The sequence below is a fragment of the Eumetopias jubatus genome, unplaced genomic scaffold (assembly GCF_037043125.1).
Source record: "Eumetopias jubatus isolate StellerSeaLion01/CBP00866 unplaced genomic scaffold, mEumJub1_p1.0 scaffold_13, whole genome shotgun sequence".
NCBI lineage: Eukaryota > Metazoa > Chordata > Mammalia > Carnivora > Otariidae > Eumetopias > Eumetopias jubatus.
Window position 1 is genome coordinate 39,247,226 of NW_028274819.1, and position 24,997 is coordinate 39,272,222.

General features: G+C 48.0%; 1 protein-coding gene across 5 annotated transcripts in view; it reads right to left on the reverse strand.

The window, feature by feature from the left end:
• The window catches only part of NAV2 (neuron navigator 2), a 383,040-nt gene that overhangs the window by 126,986 nt on the left and 231,057 nt on the right, over positions 1–24,997 (reverse strand). For all 5 annotated transcript variants that reach the window (XM_028117715.2, XM_028117716.2, XM_088017420.1 and 2 more), the window contains 2 exons: positions 24,602–24,710; positions 22,304–22,693 (listed from right to left, as the gene is read on the reverse strand). In XM_028117715.2, the coding sequence (XP_027973516.1) occupies positions 22,304–22,693; positions 24,602–24,710 (499 nt within the window). The remainder of the gene's footprint in view (positions 1–22,303; positions 22,694–24,601; positions 24,711–24,997) is intronic.

Genomic DNA, 24,997 nt, shown 5'->3' on the forward strand with positions numbered 1-24,997 from the left:
TGTGAGCAGTCCCTCTGACTTAATGCAGAAGGGGATCCTGGCTGAATCAGTCCCTTTAGCATATTCTGCAAGTTTTCACATAGCAAGACTTCTGCTTATGTTTGCTATCAACTGACTCAGCAGTGGCACGTGGCATGGCTGTATCTCACACGTCACCCTGAATTTTAGCACACAGACTCGATCTCACCACTGCCGTGGGTTTGTGCTTGCTCTCACCAAACTCCTAGCAGGAATGATTGATTAAGTGGGAAAATGCTTGCAGGGTGAAGAAACATGCTGCCAAGATCCTTGTGCCTTCTGCAAAATGCAGTGTGAATATTCACAAGTTCCACAAAATCCATCTAGCACGAATTTCCAGAGTATTTTGGTTTAGCTTACCTAGGATGCTGACACGTATAAACTCCATAAACATTTTAAAGTAAAAAAATCCATAATTTCCTAATAAAATACATTCGATCCCACAGAGAGCCAGGGATTGTTAACAGTGGATTTGTCACCCCTATTTAAGTAAATACACATATGTAAAATTTTCACTATAATCCCTAACGATGCTTGTTTAAAATGGGAGTTGGCAGGGCATCTTTCTGAAGAAAGGCTGCACACTTTGGAAATCTGACAGTTCCCTGTGTCTGGAATCTGGTCTGGCCTGATTTATCTTTATTGTGGTGCAACTGTCAGTGTGGGATTGCAGCAAGTATTTCTAGCACTGGCAGGAAGCTTTTTGTCCACCTACTGAAAGATGAAACACTCACACACAGGAGACAGTCCTCTAGACAAAGCCCCTTTAAGCTCTTTCTTGGAATGAAACAGATGGTGAAAGGAGACTGACTTATATCCAGGAATTCTCCAACCTTAAAATACACCTGAATAATCTGGGGACCCTAAGACAATGCAGGTTCCAAGGCCCCAGCTTCACAGATGCAGGATGTCATTCATGGGACCCAAACCTTGCCTTTTTAAATAGACTTTTTTTTTTTTAAAGAACATTTTGCAGTTTACAGAGAACTTGCACAGAAAGCAGAGTTCCCACAAACCCCCTTTCCTCTGCCACCATTTTCCCTATTATTAACACTTTATATTAGTGTGGTCCACTTGTTATAACTGATGCACCAATACTGATGGATGATTATTAACCAAACTCCAGAGTTCGCTTTAGGGCCCACTCTGTGTTGTAGAGTTCTACAGGCTTTGACAAACACATATCATGTATCCTCCATTATGGTATCATACAAGAATAGTGTTACTGCCCCCCAGTGTCCCCTCTTCCCCCTAGTCATACCTTCCCCCGAACCTGCATTTTTAACAGATACGGAAGTAATTCTCCTGCAGGTAGTCAGGGTCAATCAGTGAGAAATGCTGCCTTAAACCTTGAGGCTTGGATGGAGGGAACTGTGAGCTAGATGGGCCTCAGTTTCCTTAAGAGTTAGAGTCACTGCAGTGTGACTACAGTATAATCATAATTTACATTTCAAATCCTCCTAATAACTAGTCGGATCCTCAATACTAAGGGGACAGTGTCCATGTTAACAGTACCTGGTCCCTGATGGCCACTCCATCTCAGATCAAAGCTTGATAAGAGTTGTTAGAACTCCAAGCCTCTACTGAAGTACCAATTAACTCATGGCCCTGGACTTACAGGTCTGCGTAACTGTGTAACTGTGGAAGCCCAGGCTGGGAGGGGACGTGAGAGGACAGTACCAGGCATGAACACCGGGGATCACGGGCAATATGTGGGTTATGGGAGGTGCCATAATCCCATGCCCCTACCCTGCAAAGCCTTCTGCTTTGCCTAAAGAATCCTTCCCCCTAGGCACTTCTTATACATGGAGGCATGCCTGCGAATCCTTTGGACCCTGCTATATTTTATCATTCTTAACGATTTCTTTTTTCTTTTTTAAAGATGTATTTGAGAGAGAGAGAGAGAGAGAGCGCGAGCGCTTGCACATGAGCATGGGGTGGGGCAGAGGGAGAGAATCTCAAGTAGACTCCCAGCTGAGTGTGGAGCCCAATGTGGGGCTCGATCTCACGACCCTGAGATCATGACCTGAGCCGAAATTAAGAGCCGGACACTTATCCGACTGAGCCACCCAGGCGCCCCATCATTCTTGTGATTTCTGATATGACTCCCCAACCCCGAAGTGCTCTACGATGCAAATTCACTTTTCACTTTAGGTCAGAGGAATTTATGTTGGCATTCGGGATTATGTGATCCCTTCTGAAGATGACTAGAACCTCAGGGTAGAATCAGACATCCAGTGTCTCCTTCTCTTCTGGTTTCACGAGACAGCCCCAGGTCATAACCACAGTCATTACCAGACCAGGGAGAGGCCAGCTGGCGCTTTGGTTCAGGTCCGTGCAAATTTTGCCCTGTTTTATCTAGCCTGCAGCTGAAAACAATGTCAGGGTGCCCCAAGAATAGACGGAGGAAGAAAGTAACCAACTTGTCAGCGGGACACAGACCCCTTCTGCAGATGGAGGCATGAAGCAGGCCTGGGGAACGCCACCCAACCTCCGCAAACAACTTGGTTTCTGGCAGCACCTGGGGCCTGCAGGAAGCACTGCACCCAAGTCCCGTGCAGGCTGTTGCTCTAGAGATGGCCCCCATTTTGCGGTGTTGGCCTGTGTGAGACACATTTAGGCAGCCCCCACTTCGAGGCAGGCCCTGGCCTGGGTGCTAGGGATAGGAGAATCAGACTTGGTCCTTGGCCCCAAGGGGCTGAGTGCAGACATGCGGATGTTTGCATGGGGCTCAGCAAAGGCCAGAGCAGCAAGAGGGGCCGAAAAGACTTCTGAGAGTAAGAACTATGCAAGGGGCATCCCGAAGGATGAGAAGGTGTTTGTCAGGCAGCCTGGAGTAGGGGCACGGAAATTAGGTCGTGCGTAGAGATACACATATGCAAATACAAAGGATCGAAAAATGTATAATGAATCCATTGTGTGGCCTCAGATGGTAAAGTTCTACCAGGTAGCATTTTCATTAAAAAAAAAAAAAAAATCAAGGCGCCCGGGTGGCTCAGATGGTTGAGCGTCTGCCTTCGGCTCAGGTCATGATCCCAGGGTCCTGGGATCGAGTCCCGCATCGGGCTCCCTGCTCGGTGGGGAGCCTGCTTCTCTCTCTCTCTGTCTCTCATGAATAAATAAATAAAATCATAAAAAAAAATCATTATTCTGGGGGCACCTGGGTGGCTCAGTCCATTCAGCATCCGACTATTGATTTCAGCTTAGGTCATACTTCAGGGTCCTGAGATCCCTCCAGTCAGTGTGGAGCCTGCTTAAGATTCTCCCTCTTCCTCTCACTCTTCCCTCTCCCTCTGCCCCTCCCCCCTCCTCTCTCTCTCTCCCCCTCTAAAAAAAGAAATCATTATTCTGGGCATTCATTCTAGATGGGATTCAGTAAATGTATTCCAATTCAAAGAAACAGATCTGCAGGGCCTCTGGCTTCAAGGGTAGGGATTAAGCCAAAACTGGGTGACCACAGGATGCTCAAATTACCTGCCACTAAATCCAGCAAGACCAGGAGACACAACAGCTGACACACAGATGCTTGGCCCCGTTCACTTTCCATGTGCTCGTGTGCACCGGGTCACCTTCAGACACAGCACTCAGGCAGCCGGGAACACTGTCCTCTGTGGGTGTGGGCCCATCTCGGGGAGAGCATGGGAGTTTGAAAGTGTATATTTCATGTTACAGAGTCACCATTTTAAACAAACAAATAAAAACACCCACTGTTTTTTGTAATCTATTCTGTAAAGGTTGACAAAATCCTGGTGGGGAGGTGCATGAGTGGCTTAGTTGGTTAAGTATCCAACTCTCAGTTTTGGCTCAGGTCATGATTTCAGGATCCTGAGATCCAGCCCCATGTCGGGCTCCGTGCTCAGCAGGGAGTCTGCTTGGGATTCCCCCCCCTCCGCAGACACACACACACACACACACACACACACACACACACACACACACTGCACTCTTTAAAATAAATAAATAAATCTTTAAAAAAAAATCCTGGTTGGTGCAGAACTGTTAAAGATAAAATGATTCTCACACCTATTCTTACCCTTGCCACACCCCCTTTTCAAAAAATCAAAGTGTGAGGTCTTTATACTAATCTGGAAGGGATTAAAACAAAGTTTGAAAAACAGCCACTTTTCCTCCCAGAGTTCAGACTCTGGACTACTTAAGCAGCAGGCCCTCCATATTAAGAGAGTCTCCAAAAATGTGTGGCACTTCCAGAGATGGGGCGCAGGCTCTGTTCCCGTGGGAGGGAGGAGGCTGTGGTTGTGAGTGCAGAGAGGCCCACCCGTGCTTCAGCCACGTCCAGCTGATCTCGCAGCTGCCTCTGTGGGGTCCCAGCACCCCGAACAGCTGCACTGCATAACCCTGGTAAAATAAGTTATGGTGGAAATTCTGAAAATCCTAAAAATGCAACAAAATCCTAAAGTGAAAAGGCACTCTATGCAAACCAAAGTTCACGGGAAAAGGAAAATCAGCCAGCCTCCACCTGGGCACATCCTGAGTAACACCTGAGTCCTTTTCAGGTAAACCGGAAAAAAAATGCCCTTTTTCTACCAAGGCCAGGAAAAGTGTGTCCTACTCCAAGAAGTGCCTGTGGGGGCTGACATGGTACAATCCCAAAAAACAGATGATGTGCTTCTCAGTGACTAAACACTGTGCTCATCTGCCCTGACATGGGGCGTCCTCAGTCCGAATGCTCGGCCTCACCCAGCACGTTAGTGCTAAAACACAGAATGCCTTTGAAAACCATGCCCCCTACCTCCCACTTAGGATAAGGTCGCATCTCTCAACTTCACCTTAAATGCAACTGAACATTACACAAAACACCAAAAATAGGCAGGCTCACAGGACTACGGGATATTAGATCTTGGGGGAGGGTGGGTGGTTCTCAAAGATAAATGACTCGATCTAATGATGTTTCTGATGTAGAACTGAGAGTCACTGAGTTTAAGTGATGTGTGCAGGGACGTACAACTAGAGAGAAGACACTGATGTGGTTTCATTGTAATGTGGCTTTGTGTTCAGTAAATTCACTGGGCTCAACACATTTGTCTTTCATGATAAAACAGAAGCTTGACTCCTTTATTTTACGTTTTAGTATAACTGCCTATCTATCTCCTTGTGCTCCAGCCTCTCACCCACCAAGTTCAATAAAGGTAAGATCACTGTTACTGTCACTATTATTTTAGGACTTGTATTTTTGCTTCGATAGCCCTAGTCCCTAGAACTGTGCCCAGAACTCTTGAGATAGGCACCTAAAAATGTTTTTGGTGGACTGAATGAAAGAATAAACAACCACCAAGAGTATGATTGCTTTTATGTCTAATACGTGTTAAGCATTCGGGGAATAGAAAGAAAAATAAAACATTCTCTTGCATCTGTTCAGAGATAAGCCAGACACTATTAATAGTGGGCTACGTAACCCTAAATGCTCCAAGGAGGACTCCCAGGAAGATGGGGGCCTTCCAGGCAGAGGCGGCGAAGAAGAAAATGCACGGAGGGAGGAGTCACAGGTCCCATCCGAGAGACAGGAGGGCTTGAGCAGAGTCCCCCATGGAGGGAACACGGTCAGGTCCACACAGGGTGGCATCCCAGACCCAAGCTGACTGTAGTCTCGTCGCCCATGGCTACATTCCGCACCATCCATGATTTTTAAAAAGGGAGCAAAAAACAAAACCAGTAGAGCAGGGAGTTCAGTGTGAAAGGCAAAAACCGTTTCTCCCCCAGAATTTTGAAATGTATGGGCCTGGATGGGGCCACAGGCACATTCACAGGAGGGACAGGTGTGGCACACACTGTCGACAAGCACAACTCCCACGTAGCGAGGCGGCTGCTGGAGCCCCCCGCGTAATGCGGGCATGACACACCGGAAGCCAAGCGGCCAACGGGCCGGCCTGCGGGCAAAGAGCAGCCCAGGGCGGGGTGAACTGGGGGTGTCAGCTGAAGCCCTCCGGCGGGAAGGCAGGCTAAGAGGGAGCCGAAATACAGCCCAGTGACCCGCAGAGTAGGAATCGCGCAGAAGCTGTTGCCTACAGGATGCTCAGGCTACCTTCCATCAGTGCCATAGGAACCGCAGGATGAACAGCGGCCGCTGCCACAGAGACAGAAGAACTGGGCCCCTGACTTCTCACTCATTTCCACTTTCACGAGAACGGAACCCGGATCAGCTGCAGTAGTTACTCAAATGGGGCAGGGACAAAGCCAGATTCCCTAGACCCTGCTGCCTAGTTAGAGTGAGTCTATCCAGCATTATCACACTGGTATGCTTTCAAAACCTACTGTTTTCATCAGACCACTACAGATAGCAACATTCACTAACATCTCGGCCAGGCTGCACACCCTGGGCTTAAGGTGATTCTCAAGAGCCACAGTGCACTCGGCCTCCAAACCCCTACGTCCAGATCAAAGCCTGGGGCAGGGGAAGGAGGCATGCACGATTTCTGTGTTTATTAGAAGGGGGTGTGGGGGAGAAAATTTACAGAGGAAACAACTTCGGTACTATTACCCCAAGGCTGGTGTGTGGAAACCTGGCTCGCCAAAGAGACCTCTTCCTCCGCAAGCCAACGCCCAGCCCTCAGTTTCTTCTATGGGAACCTGGGCATCCTGGGTCTTACTCCTAGAAGAACTCTGAAAGGTCTCCCCTCTCAGCTCCTCACCTCATGCCCGAATCTCTTCTCCAACACGTGGGCACAGTTTTCCACATCCTGCTTGATTATGCTCAGGAACAGGAGGCTCATGCCTTTGCAAAAGGGCCCAACTACTATTTTGCAGGTCTTATTTACAGCATATTTTTTTCCTAACACCGAATGAATGGTCACCGTGGTGTGTAGCAAATGGAAACTCTAAGTCCAACTTCTACCTACAGTTCAAGTTTGGTCCTCTGGAACCTACTGCCTTTCTAAGTATTTCCCATGCCAAGAATATCTAGTTTCTACAAACATTTCCATTATGTTTTGGGTTTTGAACCCTTAGACTTCCCAGTTACCCTTCCCTAAACAAACCTCTGCCTGATTCGGAACCCCTTAAAACTGGTCACCGAGAACAAAGCAGGCACTGTCTCTACCTAGCGGCTACTCTGTTGCTTCCCACATTACTATTCTCTTAATCCAGTCAAAGGTTAGGATTATACAGAGCTCTCTAACACCTAGAAAAATCTTGGGGGTCTCAAAGCCTAAAGCCCAGCTGGTGGCAGCACCAAAGGGAAGAGGTTTGGATCTCAAAGGCAGAGTGCTCAAGCTTCCCCAAATTGGCTGCACCCTTGAGCAGCTGTATGGCCTTGGACAGGTGACTTCTCTCATTTCCACTGGGGAAACGTGGCTTGCCAAAGGCTGGACTCCCACTGACTTCTCTGTTTGCACATCCATAAAATGGGGATAACAACATGTTATAGGCCCTCTAGGATTTCTCTAAGAATTCAAAGAGATACTACCTGAAAAAGCACTCCACGAACACTGGCTCCCATTAGTACTATGAATAATTACTATTAATAGCAGTGCTGCTATTACCACCTTCTTCCTTTCTCCCTTCATACCACACCCATCACTAAGCATATACAGCAGGTCTGGAAGAAGAAGTTAAGAAATGTAGGAATAAAAAGACAGAATCCCTCTGCTCAAGGATATCCTGGTCTAAGAAACAGTTGTACAAACAAAGCAAAGGAACTGAGAGGAAGGTATTACCTTCCTGGGAGGTACTGCCAGGTGCTCGGGTGGCCAGGGAAGTCCACCTTGCTTTAGCAGACCTTTAAAGGACTATGGCAGGTGGGTGGGAATGGAAGCAGAGGAATCCGTCAACAGAATGGATACATGCAAAGGCACAGAGGCACAAGAGCATAGTGCCCACATCAAGGAAAATGCCAGTGGTCCATAGTCAGGACTCGTGTGCAAGTTAGGGAGAGGGGTGGACAGTGAGGGAGAAGGAGATAACGGGAAATGAGGCTGGGCAAACGGATTACTCATTAGCTGCCCAGATGTAGAGAAGGGCCTACTATGTGCCATGCTCCATGCCAGGCACAAGAGATATATAGTAAGATAGACAAGGTCTGTGCCTCCACAAAGCTTACAGTCCAGGGTGGGGACCATGGAGGGCCTTGTATGCCATGCCAGGGACTAGAGGGGGTAAGAAGTGGCAGACCGTACCCTCCAGAGATGACCACAGCAACATCTCCCACCCCACAGGCTCTTCTTCAAGGTGACCTTGCCACCTTCCCACTGAGAGAGGACATCTATGTTCCCTTCCCTCCTCTTGAATCTGGAGGGCTAGGACTGCTTTGACCAATACAGTACGGTCAGTATGGTGGAAGTGACTCCCAAGGGCAGGACATAAGAGATGAGGCAGCTTGGCTTTGCTTTGCTGTACCACTTGCCCCTGGGGCCCTAAGCATCCAGGGTCAAAAGTCTGCCAATCATGTCGTGAGGAGGCTAAGGCACATGGAGAGGCCATATTTGTCCTAACCTTCAAGTCATCCCAGCCCAAATGCCAGATGTGTGAGGGAAGAAGCTTTGGGATGGCATGGCTTCCCCCTATCAAACTGGCTCTAGCCCTGGAGGCCTCCCAGCTGAGGCTCCAGACATGGCAGAGCACACACAAGCCGCCTCCACTGGACCTTGCCTCAGTTCCTGATGCAGAGACCCTGTGAGCATAATAAAATAGTGGATCCAAACGGCTAGATTTTGGAAATGTTTGTCTTACAGCAACAGAAACTAACCCACCGAGTCCCCCCAGCAGGCAATGCAGAGCCATTGAGGAGTTCTATGTAGGCAGCAATGTAGTCAGATACATGGTCTAGAAAGATTTTTCTCACTCAAGTGTAGAATAGATTTGTTGGATGGGCCTTGAGGTCAGAGGTAAGGAAAGCGACAAAGGGAAGCGTGGGGAGAAACAGGAGCTGTGAAGCCACAGAGAACCATGGTGTGAGCTACTGCAGAGAGAACCCACCACACTCAGCCACTGGTGGTCCAGGAGCGAGGAACTGAAGGGTCCGAGATGCTTTCCAGGTTCCGGCTGCGGAAGGGAATGGATGTGGAAACACAGGAGGAGAAACAGGGTCGGGGAAGAAGCGGAGTTAGATTTCTGACATGTTTACACGGCTCCAGTGAAAAGCCTGGAACACCGCGGCTGCCTTCCTGCTCTGCAGTCGGGCTGTGTGCCTCTGAGTCTGGGCTCCTGAGTTCACCAGCTCGGTGACCTTGGGTGTGTTACCCATGCCCTTGGAGGTCCCACATCCTTATCAGGGATGGGAAGAAGAGCACATGGACTAAAGCGAGGATGAAATGAGACAATGCATAGAAAGTGCTGTACACAGTGTCTGCCATTCAGAAATTCTCCGTAAGTGGGCTGCTCTTGTTATCACAATGACCATGATTTTTTTTTTTAAGATTTTATTTATTTGAGAGAAAGAGAGAGAGAGAGCATGAGCAAGGGGAGAGCAAAAGGCAGAGGGAGAGGGAGAAGCAGACTCCCCGCTGAGCAGAGACCCCCCCCCAACGAGGGGCTCGATCCCAGGACCCCGGGATCATGATGTGAGCCGAAGGCAGACGCTTAACCGCCTGAGCCACCCAGGCGCCCCACAATGATCATGATTATTAACTGTTACGCATACTGGGTCAGAGTCTAGACAGGCTCTTTGTACCCAGAGGGCCCAGCAGCAAGGCACTGAATGAAAGTTGTTCCCAAGGAACATCACATGCCTCTCTGGTGAACAGTTTATTCAACTGTAAAGTCTGTGTCAACTTCTAAAATAGCTACACAGCCTGCCAAGGAGGAAGCCAGTGTGTGAGCTGTCCCCTGTCTTTGTCCCCCTTCCTCTCTCCCAACTCAGTGGTTGAGGGTTTTTAATTAACAACTCCCACAGAGTAAGGCAAAAGTCCCTCAGTTAAGAAAGCTCTACCTTGCCGTGCGTGGTTCTGAGGTCTCCGGGTGGCACGGAGTTTGTAATTGTGTGTTTTGTTTGGGTTTGCTGTGGGGGGGGGCCACAGGGGGAGAATTTCCTTGGAGGGATTCACATATCACACTGACAAAGGCTGGGAAAGGTAGGTGAGTGAAACGCCCACTTGGGCGAGCTCTAACAGCAGGGAGCCATAGAGCGGCAAGGCACTTCGAGAAATCACTGTGCAAAATGCGCTCCAGCTCTGCCCTTCCTGCCTCTGACCGCCTCCCCAGTCCTCCTTTTCCAAAGCACACAGAACAAGTTTTGCCCCCGTTCACTTTCTGCCCAGGCACCTGGGGAATGTTGACACAAATGTTTCCAGTGCTTCAGCAGGGGCCTGTGACATAAGACATGAAACACATAATAATGCTTTGGAGGCAAAGAAAGGTATCTGCCTTCACCCCTGCCCCAGCCAGCTCCATGGTTCTTGCTCGAGCATTCGCCGAATATCTGCAAGTTCCCATGCAACTCAGCCCTCTGAGCCTGACCCTCCTGAACCCCATCTTCCATCTCTTTCTCACTCCCTGACATGCATAGGGCGGGTACTCGGGGCTTCCAATGCCCAGAGGGTGCCCACGCTTCTTTTTTGGTCTTGCTTTCTGTCTGTTCAGAGCATGGGATCCAACCACAATGAAAAGCCATACTACAGAGTTCTTGGAACACAGGCTTTGAATTCAGCCCGATCAAATACTTGGTTCCAGTAGTGACTACCCATGTGATCTGTTTCAAGACACTTAACCTCTCTGAGCTTGGTCTCCCTCACTGTAAAAAGAGGATGAAAAATGGCCTCTCTCTCAAAGCACTGATGTGAAGAATAAGTGAGACAATGCATGGAAAGAGCTCAACACAGTGACCAGCACATAAAAGAGCCACAAATACAGTCTAGCTTTTATGAATTTCTGTTCCACGGCTGCAGGGTTGGCAAACAGACCCATGCTCGCGGGCACTGTGAGGCGACTTCTCTGGCCTGCCCCCTTCTCTGCAGAGCCAACATCACATTTATTGTCCTGTGTTTCTGACAACTTGAGTTGACTTTACCCTTTAAACTTCACTGCTCAAGTATGTGAGATTTCTCATTTCAAAACAGATGACTGGGCGGTTCCAAGCGCCACACTCTGGGAACTGGGATCTGGACCGTGTGACACGGCAGAGACCACAGACGCCCTTCTCCCATTTGTCCCAAGATCAAGAAGTGAATGCAGGCTTGATTTATAGCTGGAAGACTCTGGAGACAGACTTGAGCCTCTCCTTAGACTTGGAATCTTATTTCAGTTCGGGGTCTCAGATATCATCAGCCCTCTAGCCCAGAAGTGTTCATGCCAGGGCATCGGTCTCACCCCGAAGTTACTGGAGGATTAAGAGAAAAGGTCAAACCCTCCATTTCTCAGGGAGGTTTCTTATCAGGACCCTGGGGATTCCAGAAGGGATGTGCAGATTCTTCCAAGGCATGCACCCTTGATTTGTGGTCATACCCCAGGCAGGATGCATTAGCCTTGAGTCCTCACAGATGTTTCTATAAGCTGATGTGTTGCTCTTTGTCTCTGGGCCACAGGTAGCTGCCTCCTGCCCCCAGATGACTCACTACCACCGATCCTACAAGGCCTGCTTGCAGACTGTGATGGTGAATTTATACGTCAGCGTGGCTGGGCCATGATACCAGCTTTTGGGGCAAACACTAGACTAGACGTTGCTGTGAAGGTACTTTTTAGAGGAGGACGAACATGGAAGCCAGTAGACTTCCAATAAAGCAGATTACCCTCCATAATGGCGGTGTGCCTCATCCACGCAGTTGAAGAAAGAGAAATAAAGGCTGATATTCTGCAAGGAGGAGGAATTTCTGCCTCCAGGCTGCCTTGGGACTTGAACTGCCACATCAACCTTTCTTCTGGAGAACACTAATACAGAGATCAACTCTGACTCAGTGAGCAGAAATGTGATCACTGCACTCAAGAATAACAAACGGCAGGAGATCTTAGTGAATATTCTCAGTAGGGGGAGAAAAAAAACAGGTAAGGCATATAAATGCAGCTAGTCTGAGAAGGCTAAAGGGAACTCCCATTCTGTGTGGCCAACACTTTACACACACGCTCTCTCTTTTTCTTTCCCACCACATACCTAAAAAGTAGGCTACCATCTAACACGTGGCAAGAGGCTCAGGGAAGGAAGCAACCGCCCTGAGGTCACACAGCTGGTAAGCAAAGAGTATGAAATCAGGTCCTCCGAGTCCAAAGTCTGAAGTTTCTTCCATCATACCATGCCTCCAGAGGAGCAGGATGAGAGGATCGAGAATTCCCAAGGAAACGTCAGTTCCTTATCTTGATCTGAGTAAAGGCACATATGCCCCCCCCCCCTTTTTTTTGAGTCTTTCAACATGGGCTTACTGTCTCAGGGCCAAAATACTCCCGAACTCTCATCCAAATGTTTCTTTTCATATTCACCTCAACTCGAACTTCGTCTTCTCCAACCTCACCATCATAAATCTATTGAGCCACTCTGTAGCTGCTGGCCCTGGAAAACGAACTGGGAAGGGTATTTTCAGTGATCTATATGCCTTAAGATAAAAATAAACATGGACGGGGTTTTCTAGATGAGAGCCACACAAAAGCCTAACAGGAAACCGAGGGGACCTTCGGGTCTATCTGTGACTCCTGGCTGCTCTCCACTCAGGGTACAGCAAGGAGGGGGGTCCCGAAGGTGCAGGACCAAATACCCAACTATAGCGAAGCAACAAAGATGCCAAAGTCACACTGAAATTCCAGCACACAAAGGGAAAGAAACGATAAGATATTAGGCCATCTTTTCCATCTCTTCCATGGGCTTAAAACAATTAAGTAACAAGATCCTCTCGGGTCTTCGTTTTCCTTAATAGTAAAATGAAAATATCATATAAAGCCCGAGTTTGGGGTATATGTAAGACTCAGCAATTCAGCAAGAGTGCCCTACATGTCAGCTCTAGTCCCTAACATCTACTGAGAGCTACAGAGCTGGAGTACATTTTTCTTGTATGTGTAAGTACCCCTCGATGAATGTGAGCTCATGGGTCCCAGGTTTACCCTGAGAAGGACCTACAAGGATCAAAAGTGAGTCCCCCAAATACGGAGGACCCAATGGTCCAGCCTGAGGACAAATCTTGCCGGTCTACCCCAGAGCACAGCTCGGGGAGGATGCACTTGCTAAATATTTGTCAGCTTGAGAAAACAGAGTCTCTCCTTTGTGCCGATTAATGCGTCCGAGGCAGAAGTTCCCTTGGTTAAACGCCTGGGGTCAATCTGAGTAATACCTAAATTCTGCCTCGTGTTTTGTTAATGCTGCTTACGAACGAAGAGCCTTGCAAAGGGCAGGAAGTCTGTTCCGACAAGACAGCAGACAGTCCAGATGGTGGGAAGGAAAGGAAGGAGTGCCTTGCTCGGCCTGATTCATCTCAGCAGGGTGCTCTCACCCAGCACACTGGTTGTCGGCTGGAGTGTTTAGGGGTATTCACATTTCCCATGTGAATTATGGTCTCGCCCCAAACACCATGAATCGTGAGATGTCTCCCTGGAGTTTGAGGATGTATAAGGGTGGAAGAGAATGAAACACAGTGAACACTTTCACCCTGCACCTGAACTAGGTATTATATGTACCTCATATCCCACTGAACCTTAGCAGCAGCATCACTACTAAGAGGACGATCCGGAAGGATCCACAATGCCCAGACACCATACCAGCATTCTTCATGCCTTACCTCATTTAATCCACGGCAGCTCTGGAGCATGATGATTCTCATTTGCAGATGAGAAAAGCTGGCTTCCCAGGAGGATAAAGTGAGAACATAAAAGTCCCCTATAGGACCTGCTCTATTCTCAGATCCAAATTGGAGCCCCCACATTTCGCTTCTCAATGCTACACTGATCACCACTTGCCTTGGGTTAGAATTAAGTGTTGACCAACAGGGCACTCTCCCCCACTGGGCCCTGAGCTATTTCAGGGCAAGGATTGGAAGGCTGTGGGGCTGCCATTTTCCTAAAGTTCCCAGAGGTGCATTCTGTAGGCTGCCACATTCTCTGCTTAAACACTCAGCCAGCCCTGCTTTGGAGCTGGCTTGGAGGCTGATGCAATGTGAGGGCCCTGGGTGGGTGCCCACATGTAAGAGGGAAATCTGGGATGGAGGGTGCTAAGGACAAATGTCAACTCTTTCCCAGCCACTTCTGGCACAAGCCCAAACCTGGAAGCTGTCCTGGTGCCTTTATGCCCTTTGCCCCACTGACCCCCATGGCAGGCTGAGTTCAATGTGAAGTCTCTCTGACCTTTGTGCTTGTCTGGCCTTACCCAGAGCCCTGTCACTGCTCTCTGTGGACTCTCACAGCTTCTGACTGGAGCCCACCCCTTCCTGTCTTCAATCTCCAATCCATCATAAAAGTATACCCATGCCCATGTGTCTTCATGCCCTTGCTCTTGACCTTGGTCTGGCTGCTTGTTTATCTTACAAGACCCAGCTCACATGTCCAGAAGGTGCTGCAGGTGCTAGGCGCTGTGGTAGTGAACATCCTCTGGGTGCCCTGCCGGTGCGCCATCTCAGTGAAGCCCCACGACACCGCTTTGGGAGGGGCACGGGGAAACGAACTAGCTGCTCAAGGACACACATCGATAAGCAGTGGAGCCAGCCATGGAATCCAGGCAGGACTCCACAGCCCACACTCTGCCTGCTGCCCCTACCTCACAGGCCACTCTGTATTCTCCATTAGTGGTCCCCACAGAACCCCGTGCTTCCCCACTGCTCTCCAGGGCTCTCTGTCTAATGACCTCTGCATTTCCCTGTGCCATGAGCTGCCCCTCCATGATGGTAGGATCTATGGGACCGGGTCTTGTTCATTTCTCTCGACCTCAGTGCCTTTAGCATAGTCTCTAATACAGAATAAACTCAATAAACACATTCAAATGGAATTTTACTGCCTTTTACCCAGAGCCTCCTCAGAAGGCAGGCCAATGGGGGCTTTCCAGTTTCCAGCTCCATGAGAGCCCATGCTTTGGGAAGCTCTGGGAACTGTGGAGAGAGCAGGTGGTCAGAGCCCCTCCAAGGACCCTTCAAGAGGTCTGAGATTTGGCTTTCTCCTCCCAAAGCACCCATTTTTGTTCCCTTTTCCCTGTCCTTCCCTATGGAAAGCTGGAGGGAGGGAAGTGGGGGGGGGGGGCGAGGTAGGAAGGGATTCAAATCCCAAAGCAAGCTAGGAAATTCTCAAGAAGTCAGGGCCTGGTTTCCTGAGAAGACAAGACACCCCCTTTTCCCTCTCTTCCCCATAAATTACCAGGTCAACATTTGCCATGAGTTATGAGTGGCAGTCTAGGCTGCCCTTGCCAAAGCTGGACCACACGTCATTGCATGGAGCTGTTCCCAGTAAATCTTTCTTTAATCCTGGTCTCTGTCCACTCAATCTATCGTCACCCGCAGTGGCTGAAGTAGGCTCGGGAATGCTAGGGAATTTCTCCACTTTCAGCCTGTTGTCACCTTGATTGTTCTTTCTTCTCTGATAAAACTGCCTACCCAACTGCCGATAAGGGCCGATGGATTTCCCACACTCAGTAAATCAAGGGGGTCAACGGCGCACAGAAGAAGTGCACAGCGGATGCCTCCCCTGCCATCAGGGACAACTGATATTGGTAGCCAGAGCCATCAATCCGTCAAACGGCCCCCATCGGATGACCTCACAACCACGCGGGGAACACTGTCACTTGTTCTGTAACACTTGGGGAAATTAATCCTGCCCCCCCGCGCCACACTCTGTGTTCGCTTACTCTAAAGAGAGCTTCCTATGAAAACAGGGGTCACTGGACTTGCCTGGGATATTTAACACCAGGGAAAGTATCAGACAGGGAAAAGTATTTACGGTTTCTGTGAATTCATATACCATAAAAAAAAAAACAAAAAACAAAAAACCCTGTCAGCGAGGAAATGCTGAGGGAAGCAGAGAGGAATGGAAAGACCCCTACAATGGGACCAGGCCCAGCTCCATCAGTAGCCTACAGGGCTCCTCCGGGCTTGTGGCTTCATGCTGGAGCTCTGTGTGTATGTAGGTGCGTCCATGCACATTAAGATGGCGGTGCGCTGGGGGCAACTGACTTGCCTGGGGCCTTAAAGATGGATCTGCCCACAGAGCTGAGTCTTTACATTTCCAAGACAGCGTGACCCTTCTAACGCCCGCAGGACTTACCCAGTGGCTGACTGGCAACCTGGTCTTCCCAAGCCTTCTAAGAGCCCTACGAAGCAAGATCATGGCAGAGGGACCAAACTGGAGAAACAAGAGTCCATCCTTTTCACATCCCAGAGGTGCCTGCCACACCTTGCCATGACCCAGGGCCTTTGAGGACAGCCTCACTTAAAATCATTTATCTTGGCCCCAGGGTGCGTTTTGGCTATAAGGAGTAGTTTGGCTTCCTCTCCTACCAGTTTGCCAGGAACTACAGCCTAGCAAGGTCACTTCAGGTCTGGCCTGGAGAGACCATGAGAAACATTTACCAGGTAAGAAAGTGCCTCATGCTATTGGTGCCACCTTTTTGACCCATGGTGCTATCTGCTGTGATCTACACTGACCTGGTGAGAAGTATCTCCCCCCATCTGCCCACGATGGTCAATGAGGAAGGAAGAGAAGAACAGGGGTGCCTCCGTCTCCACGACCCCTGTGGTGCACGGCCTTCAGGATCTGGGCGGTCTCCCTTTTCCTGTACTGTCAGTGTCCGGCTCACCGTGATAGAGGTGGTCAAAGTCGTGGAATAATCAGGCGGCACAAGACAAGGCCAAGGAGAGGACAGACCACATGGCTGGGCCTTAAGCTTAAGGGGTTTCCATCTTTAGCACACATTCATTTAGGGGCAGGTGACTGGGCTTGCTTTGCTGACGATCAGTTGTAGCATTCATTCAACAAATATCGATCGACTACTTAATACAGAATAGGCACTGTGTCAGCCCATGAAGATATGGGAACATCTAAGATCTGACTCTCGCCTTGAAGAGCTTGTAACAGGTATGGTTCTGTACTTTCTTCACAATGAACTCACTGAAACTGTCTAAAAAATATTTTGTATGGGTGCCTTGTTTGATTTTATACACACACACGTATTTGTAATAATTCCAGTGTAGTGCTATCAGCACTATTAAGGGTAAGTCAAGTCCAGAGGAAAGAATCACCACCTCTGCTTGTATGGAATCACAGAAAGCTTCTGGGAGGAGGTGACCTGACAGCAATGATGGAGAAAGCAATCTAAGCACAGGTGTTGCACATGCAAATGATGTGTGCGAGTATGAAACACCTGTTACAGGTGAAACGCTTGTCTTCCTAACCCCCGCCAATTCATACGTTTGTATGTGGTTCACATGTTGGATGACCTCTGGGAGACAAGTGGGTTTAATGAGGTCATGAAAAGGGCGGGGCCCCCATGATGGGATTAGGGTCCTCATAAGAGGAAGACATACCAGAGCCTCTTCTGTCTGCCATGTGAGGACATAGCAAACCAGGAAGGGGGCGCTCACCAGAACCCAACCAGGCTGACGCTCTGCTCTTGGACTTCTAGCCTCCAAAACGGTGAGAAATAAATGTCTGGTTTAAGTCCCCCCGTCTATGGTCTTTTGTTAGAGCAGTCTGAGCTAGGACACGCTGATGGACTTATGGAGCTACAAGCAATTTGGCAGGGGTGGGTTCCTCTGCTTCTGAAGAACTGAGTCCTCCAGCAGGCATCAGTCACATACACTACCTGTTGATGGAGAAATCCCCGACGCCTAACAGGGAAGACCGCAGCCATCGCGAGGCCAGCTCTGAAGAGTACCTAACTCACAGCCCTGCTTTCTCTCCGCCACCACACTACTGGTCAAGCCACATTTGAAAGACAAACCAACTGCTACATTCGCCCCTTCCTCAGCCCTTTGTAACACCAGCCCTGAGTCCTAAACCAATAGAAAAACAGAATTAAAAGCAATCAAAACCACAGCGTCCCAGCCCATATTGGCCACTAGATGGAGCTATGCATCGCACCAAAAAGACCAGAGGTGAAGCTGATTTTCTCCAAGTTCTGCATATATAAACTTGAGTTTCACAGCTGGTGAAAGCAAATTATATAAGCCCAAGGTCCTGGAAGGGTAGGCATGGAGAACAGACCCTGCACAAATAGTCATTCAATACCTACTTGTGGTCTAAGAGTTTAGAAAAATAATGGGCACGTCCTGCCTTCCAGGAGCTCCACCTTTGATGGAAGACAGAGAGAATGACAGTTCTTGAGCACCCTGGACTCTGCCAAGCACTTTTCAAGTTCTATTGCTAAGTCCCAAAGGTTAAGAACTTGTCCCAGTTCATTTGGCAGAACCAGGATTAAATCTCAACTCAGTTTGCCCTTAAGACCATTTGCTCTCCTCAACACCAGCCAGCCCCTCTCAAACACTTCCCACACAAAGTGAAAAGTTCACACGTAAGGTTGGGTGTGAACCAAGGCCACCAGAAACACATGGACAGAGGTAACTTGGGCCAGGGACTTCAGGAGGGCATCACAGAGGAGGTGTTTCTTTTATTATTATTTTTTAGGAGGTGTCTATTTTGGGGCTCAGTCAGATGGTACTGAATGGCAGGTAGCCCAGAGCAGTGGGAAGTGTGGGGCATGTGAGGTGGGACGTGGCCAGGGTTAGGGCAGGGAAGGCAGCTGATGAAAAGACCATAAAGAGCCTCCCACGTTCAGTTGAGATCTGTTCCCCCAAGACATGGGAAGCCATCAAAGGTTCTTGGAAAAATTTCTGACGTTACATTTAAATGATCGTTTTTTTCCCAAGAAGGGATGTATACTTTGGAACATGATACAACTCAGTGCCTCCTTTGAAAAGAAATAAATCATCTTCCCAAACATATGGATGCTAAGTCTGTCCCTTTAATTTTATTCTATACCATATGGCACTTTGAATTTTTAGATCAGTAAACAGATTGACTTCACAGATCAAAACTTAGCAAGAGACATCTTCGTCTGTTATTTCCATTTCTTTTCCACTAAGGACAGCCAAAGCTCAATTTATCAATCTAATAAAAGGAAGTGGTAAGGTCCGGCAACAACTTGTAAAGTACTTAGACACGCCTAGTACATACTAAGTGCAATGGAAAAGTTTAATAAATACACACTCCAAAAGACAAAAGGCATTTGTTACTAGGTTCTTAGCAAACCTCAATGGAAATAAGGTAATTTCAGCAGCACCTTTGGGAGAACTGAATGATGCGCACAGGTGCACGTGCACACATAGCCAGGGCAGACAATGAACTAGAGACAGCAAAAAACAGCTGCTATATACCAAGCTGGGGTACAGTGTGTCATTAAAAAAAAAAAAAAACCACAAAGTCACAGGTTTTCAGAAACCAGAACTTAACTTCCATGTCAGGCATTCTAAATAAACTCACTGTAAACTTTCACAAAAACTCTCCTTAAAGACTACCCAAAGGGATTTACATATTACTCATACATCAAGGCTGTTCCCACTAAGCCAAATAAGCATCTGGATGAAAACTTGAATCATCTCACGGTTTCCAAGTGTCTGGATGTTTGAGGTTGATAAGACATCTAGACCTTGTCTGAAACTCTGTGTTCTTCATCAGATATTTGCCATTAATCAGAAACAACCTCAAAGAGCAATATCTAATTGTAGAAGGTTAAAGACCATAGTAATTGCAGCGCTGCAAGGCTTAAGGGAGTGAAGTGATGGACCTGATGTCACAGAGCTTGTAAGGGGCACAGCAGGGCTCCAGCACCGCCTGATATCTCAGTCTGTTTTCTACCACATCAACGGTTTCAGCGAAATGACTTACTTAGCAGATACTGAAGCACAGAGCAAGAGCCCAGTCCTTCAATACCTACATGTTGTCATGTGTATAAGAGGAAAAAGAAGTGAGTACAAAGGACATGAAAGCTGCCCTGAACTCAGCACATGAAGGCAAACTGGTAACATGGCCCTGAGCAGAAACTCACAGGCATTTCCATACAGTGGAGTCCTATTTAACTCGTGTTCCAGAGTGTTACAACTAAAAGGAGCATTCGAGGCCACTTCGGCTTTCCCCTTCTCATTTTGAAGGTAAAGTTCTACGTTGAAAGAAATGGGGAAGAAAAAGCAGACCAGAGTTCTCCAATTTCAATAATCGGGTGGTTTGCTTACATTTCTGCACTTTTATCTATACTTGCTCTGAGAGTATCTCACTTGCTCAAAGTGTAAGCTTCCCGAAGCAGGAACTGGAATGTAAACACTTGTGCCTGTTTCGCAGGGATAAAGGTTATGTCTGAAGAGCTAAAACAACAACAACGACAACAACAACAACAACAAAAAAAACCACAACTGGGAATGTCTCACAGGGACATGACCAAGGTTCAGTGGACGGTGTTTCAATGTCTCCACCTTGTGGAAACGGTCAATACTGCATCAAGATCAGACACTGACCACCTATTGAGGATTAAGACCAACTTGACAGTAAAACTATTATAAAAAAAAAAAAAAAAAAAAAAACTCAAAGTAACTCAAGAATGCTTCGATAGCATATTACAGTGGGAATGGATGGTGATAATCTTGAGGCCATGCTGGATACCAAAAGTCTTCTAAATAAATAAAAAGGCAATTTAATCTTAGTAATAGGTGTATGTGACTATTTTTTGTGCTTATGGAAAACCAGAAACACAAAATGATGCTCTCAGTTGCCCAGATCATTTCCAGTCCATTAGTGTTCCAAGCCATTCTGGAAGGTAGAAATTCATTACATTGTAAGGGTTTGGTGGCTCTTGTCTTCCAAAGTTTCACTCACCAAGATGGTTCTAAAAGTGACAGGCAGAAAACCAAAGAACCTTTATAGCTGAGATTTTCATTGAATAAAAGAACATGTCTACTCAGACAAGTAAAACTAAGCAAAAGTAATTCTGAAATAAACTCCAGCAGTTGTGCTATTTTAATGTTGCAATAAAATATGGGGGAAGATGGTGTAATAACAGGCTCTGGCTTTGAAGCCATGAACCCTGGGCTTTGCCTCCTCATCACTTGCCATTTGGGACCTTGGGCAAGTTATTTAACCCTTCAGAGCCTCAGTTTACTCATCCATAAAATGGGAATTATGATATCACCTGCTTGCTGTGAGAACAAGGTTATGCATATAAAGCCCTAGCCCAGTGCTCAGCACACAGTGGGAGCACATTAGCTATTATTAAAATTATGAAAGTACTGACTCACCCATGGGGGTCGTGATTGCTCTGTTCATGGAAAGGAGCAGTATGATTATTCTGCCTGATTTCTATTATCTGCAATTTTGACTGCTAGAATGGGAGAGGAGGAAAGACCGTGGGGAACTTCTGTACAAGTGAGGCTAACAGATGGAGAAGTCTCAGGTAAGTGAAATAAACAGAGGCACCTTCTGTTTACACTGTGATCTGGAAGTGGAGCTAAAATCAGGCGGCCACACCTCGTGCCACACACAGCCACAATGCGGCTTAGACACCATCCCACCACTTCCCTGAATTTCACATGTGAGTAAATGGATCACAGGGAGCCTGGGCTTGTTCCTTCATCTATCGATGCACATGTTCATTTATTTAGTACGACGTCTAAGCCTCTGTACGTACGGGGCACTGGGGATAAGGCGGCGAACAAGCCAGCCGATGTCCCTGCTTCGTGCTCCTTATTGTGGGGTAAGCAGGAAGGGGCCAGAAGTCAATAAAATATAAACACATCATCAGGATAATTTCAAATAGTAATAAGCTTTCAAAGGAGCCTAAGACGATGATGGAGAGGACAAGGGCATGAGTCAGGCCACGTAACTACTTCAAGCTGAATCGTCAAGGAGGGCTCCTCCAAAGAGAGGCCAGTGGAGCAACAGGGAAGAACCAGCCATGCCGAGATCAAAGACCAGAAAGATCTGAATGGAGGCCGACAGTGCACAGCCCGGGAGGCAGTGAAGAGCTTAATGAGACCAAGGAAGAGAAGGGGCAGCCACAGCCGAGCAAGCAAGGTGGGTGGAGAACGAGGAGCTCAGAGAGGAAGGTGAGGGCCAAATCCTATAGGATCTGGGAGCCCAGGCTAAAGAGTCTGGATTCCATCTTAAGTGCAAGGCTCAGTTTAAAGGACTGACACAATAGGTTCGTTACCAGCTGTCGCTCTGGCTGCTGCTGGAGCCTTCTAGACCTCCCAGCAAGTTCCTGCCTAAGTCTGGACTGCAGCCCACATCTGGGACTCTCAGCCCAGAAGGTGCCCCTGCACACCACACAGCCTTTGACAGGGCAGAAGGCGAAGTAGACAGTTTCATCTCCGTCAGAGAACTTGAAGCCCTATGAGAGAGAAACCGGCTGCCAAGCCGCCTCCTGCCCTTCGAAGAGAGAGAAGCCCCAGGTACTCACCCGCTGGTGATGTCATCTGTCCGGATGTTCTTGCTCAGAACATCCCCATCACTCATGTAGCCTGGGGCGTCCATGCTGATGCCTTCCAGGTCCATCTCATCTCCTGCCTTGTCTGAGACGTCCACGTGGCACACACTGTTTCCCCGGGAGGCGAGCTGCCTCCTCAGAGGGGCAGAGTACACGTAGCGGCCCGACTCAGTGTTGATGAAGCGGCTGGCATTGGCTCGAGGTGGGTACCCATTGCCCATAGAGGGGGCGTCTCCTGCTTGGAGCCGAGGGCTGGACTGGCCGAGTCTCCAGGACAGGGGAGTGGGTCTGCCACTCAAGCTGAGGATACTGCGTCCGCTTATCTCCGTGGTGACATTGCTGTCAAATGTGGTTTCCAATGTGCTGAAAACATAAAACCAGCCTTGGCTTAGACAGACCCTCATGTGCTCAGTATCCCTTTGCCGTTTATATGTTACGTTCTTTAAATTTTTTTTTAGAATTATGAAATATTTCCTATATACAAAATAGGATCAAATAATAGCCACTGATGTGCCACGCAGCGTGTTTCCTCTGTGAGAAATGAAAAGATGGAGCTTCAGAGTGTAGAACACTCTGGAAAGCCCAGCAGAGACTTTCCCCCTAAAACATGGTATAGGATACCCACTACCAATTCCTTTCGTTAAATGATCTTAACTTTTAGCATCTTTTTTCCAACCCAAGAAAGAGAAAAATGCCGAAATGATAACGAGGGGGGCGTAACGTACCCACGGGTGCACACCTTCTCACACACCGTGTCACAGCTCCCCTTTCCGCTCCAGAGCTCCCAATGTCACCTTTCACATGCTCAGCTCCCATGGGACCAAGCAGGTGGGGAGAGCCCTGATCTTCTAACTCTAAGCTCTCTTTCCCTGACACTTTTGCTTCTCCCACATTTTCTCCAAAAGGATAACTAAACTTTGGGGGCAAAAGGCTGAAAGTAGTATATAGCCAGGCTTGAGTTCCAGAACAAATTAAATTACAAGGATCTGAACCTGCCAGGCGACTGAGCTCATCCCTGGCCATTGGAAAGACTCCTGTGTCCACTCTTTCCGGCCCTGCAGTTGCTGTGGCCCAAGCAAGCTGGTCCGTGTATCTCCGCGGAGCACACTGGGGTCTTCCGATTAAGCAGAGAGGCTCTTTCCTGCAGGAAAGCCATCAAAGGGCTCCCTGATGTCATCATGACCATCCTAGCCCACACCAAGAAAGCCATTGAACAGTCACGTCCCCCAGCAAGTCAGCTTCGGTGATCAGGGTGGAAAGAGGATGTTTCATACTTGATCACAGAGTCCCAGGGCCTAGCAGCTGGCTCCATGCTATCACACGGCTGAAGGTTTGGTGGGGGGCACCCCACTACCACCCCCTAAGTTGACTGTCCTCTGGAAGAACCAATTTGGTGCCTCAACTGTTTTATTGTTTCCCTTCAATCCTAGAAACAACCTTACTATCCTCATACTGGGAACCCCTAAGGATCAGGCTCCTGTCTTATTTAAGATAGAACCCAGAGTGCTTCACCCCGATCTGCCAAAGCCGCCAGGAATGGGGAAGCCCTGCTGTCTCCTTGTTCTATTCATTTATCAAAGAGACTGAAATTGGAGAACAGGAGACTCCTTGGGAGTTCACTGGGGTAACTAGGACTCTGCCTTCATTATCAAAGCCCAGCATAAACCTTAAAGCTTGGTTCTGCCAAAATCCACTAAGGGGTGTCTGAGGGTTGCATCCTCTTCAACTTCTTGCTCAACAATGAAAACAACCTGATGAATGTTTCCAATGTAATCCTAGATTTCATCCAACTAAATCATAGTTTAAACATGATCATAAGTTTTTATAAATATTTCCTTACGTGTTTTATACACAGGCATGACTAACAACTTTACAGAGTGTTGTGTATCAGAAGACTGGGTAGGAATTCAAGTTATTCACTTTATCACACAGGTCAAATATAGTTCACCTGCTCATTTTCACAGCACAATACAGGCTTGGAAAATGCAAGTAAGGCGAAATCTAAATGGAACTGGTCCACAGCATCCTCTGTCGAATGGAATTAGCAACCACCTACTTTGGGGAGGAACCAGTCTACACTCATTTTCGCTCCTTATATTTCTCTTCTGCACATCGCATGGCACTCCCTGTGCGTTCCAGCACACTTGGGGAGCGAAGTTGTTTATTCCATTATTAGCCAAGTCACTTTGCATTGGCATGAACACACACAGGAGAAGCTGCATGAAAATCAAGTTGCCTGCAATTCGGTGAAGAAATTCACGTGGCAGATACCTGTGTGTGACCTGAGTCCCCCGTAAACTAGACATGGTCTCCTCCAAATTCTGCCGCAGGTCGGCGATGTTCTTCACGGTCCGCAGTCGCCGAGCCTCGGGGTCTTCCCCTGCAAAGATGGAGGTTAAGACTTTTAATTCTCTGATCGACCGGGAGCTCGGTGAAACACACCATGTTCCACACTCACCAGGGGTGCTTAAGGATTTGAGAACAAATGGACGGATGGAAGCCCAAAGGAAGTTGTTAAATCCAAGGAGAGAAGTCTTTCTTTCCCCTCCAGGTCCCTCCTGAAACAGGTAAACTCTAGCTTGTAGGAGAAGCAAGGCACCTAGTCTGAGGGGTAAATACATTTTCAAATGGTCTCCAACAAAGACACACACAAGTTAGGTCTGAGCA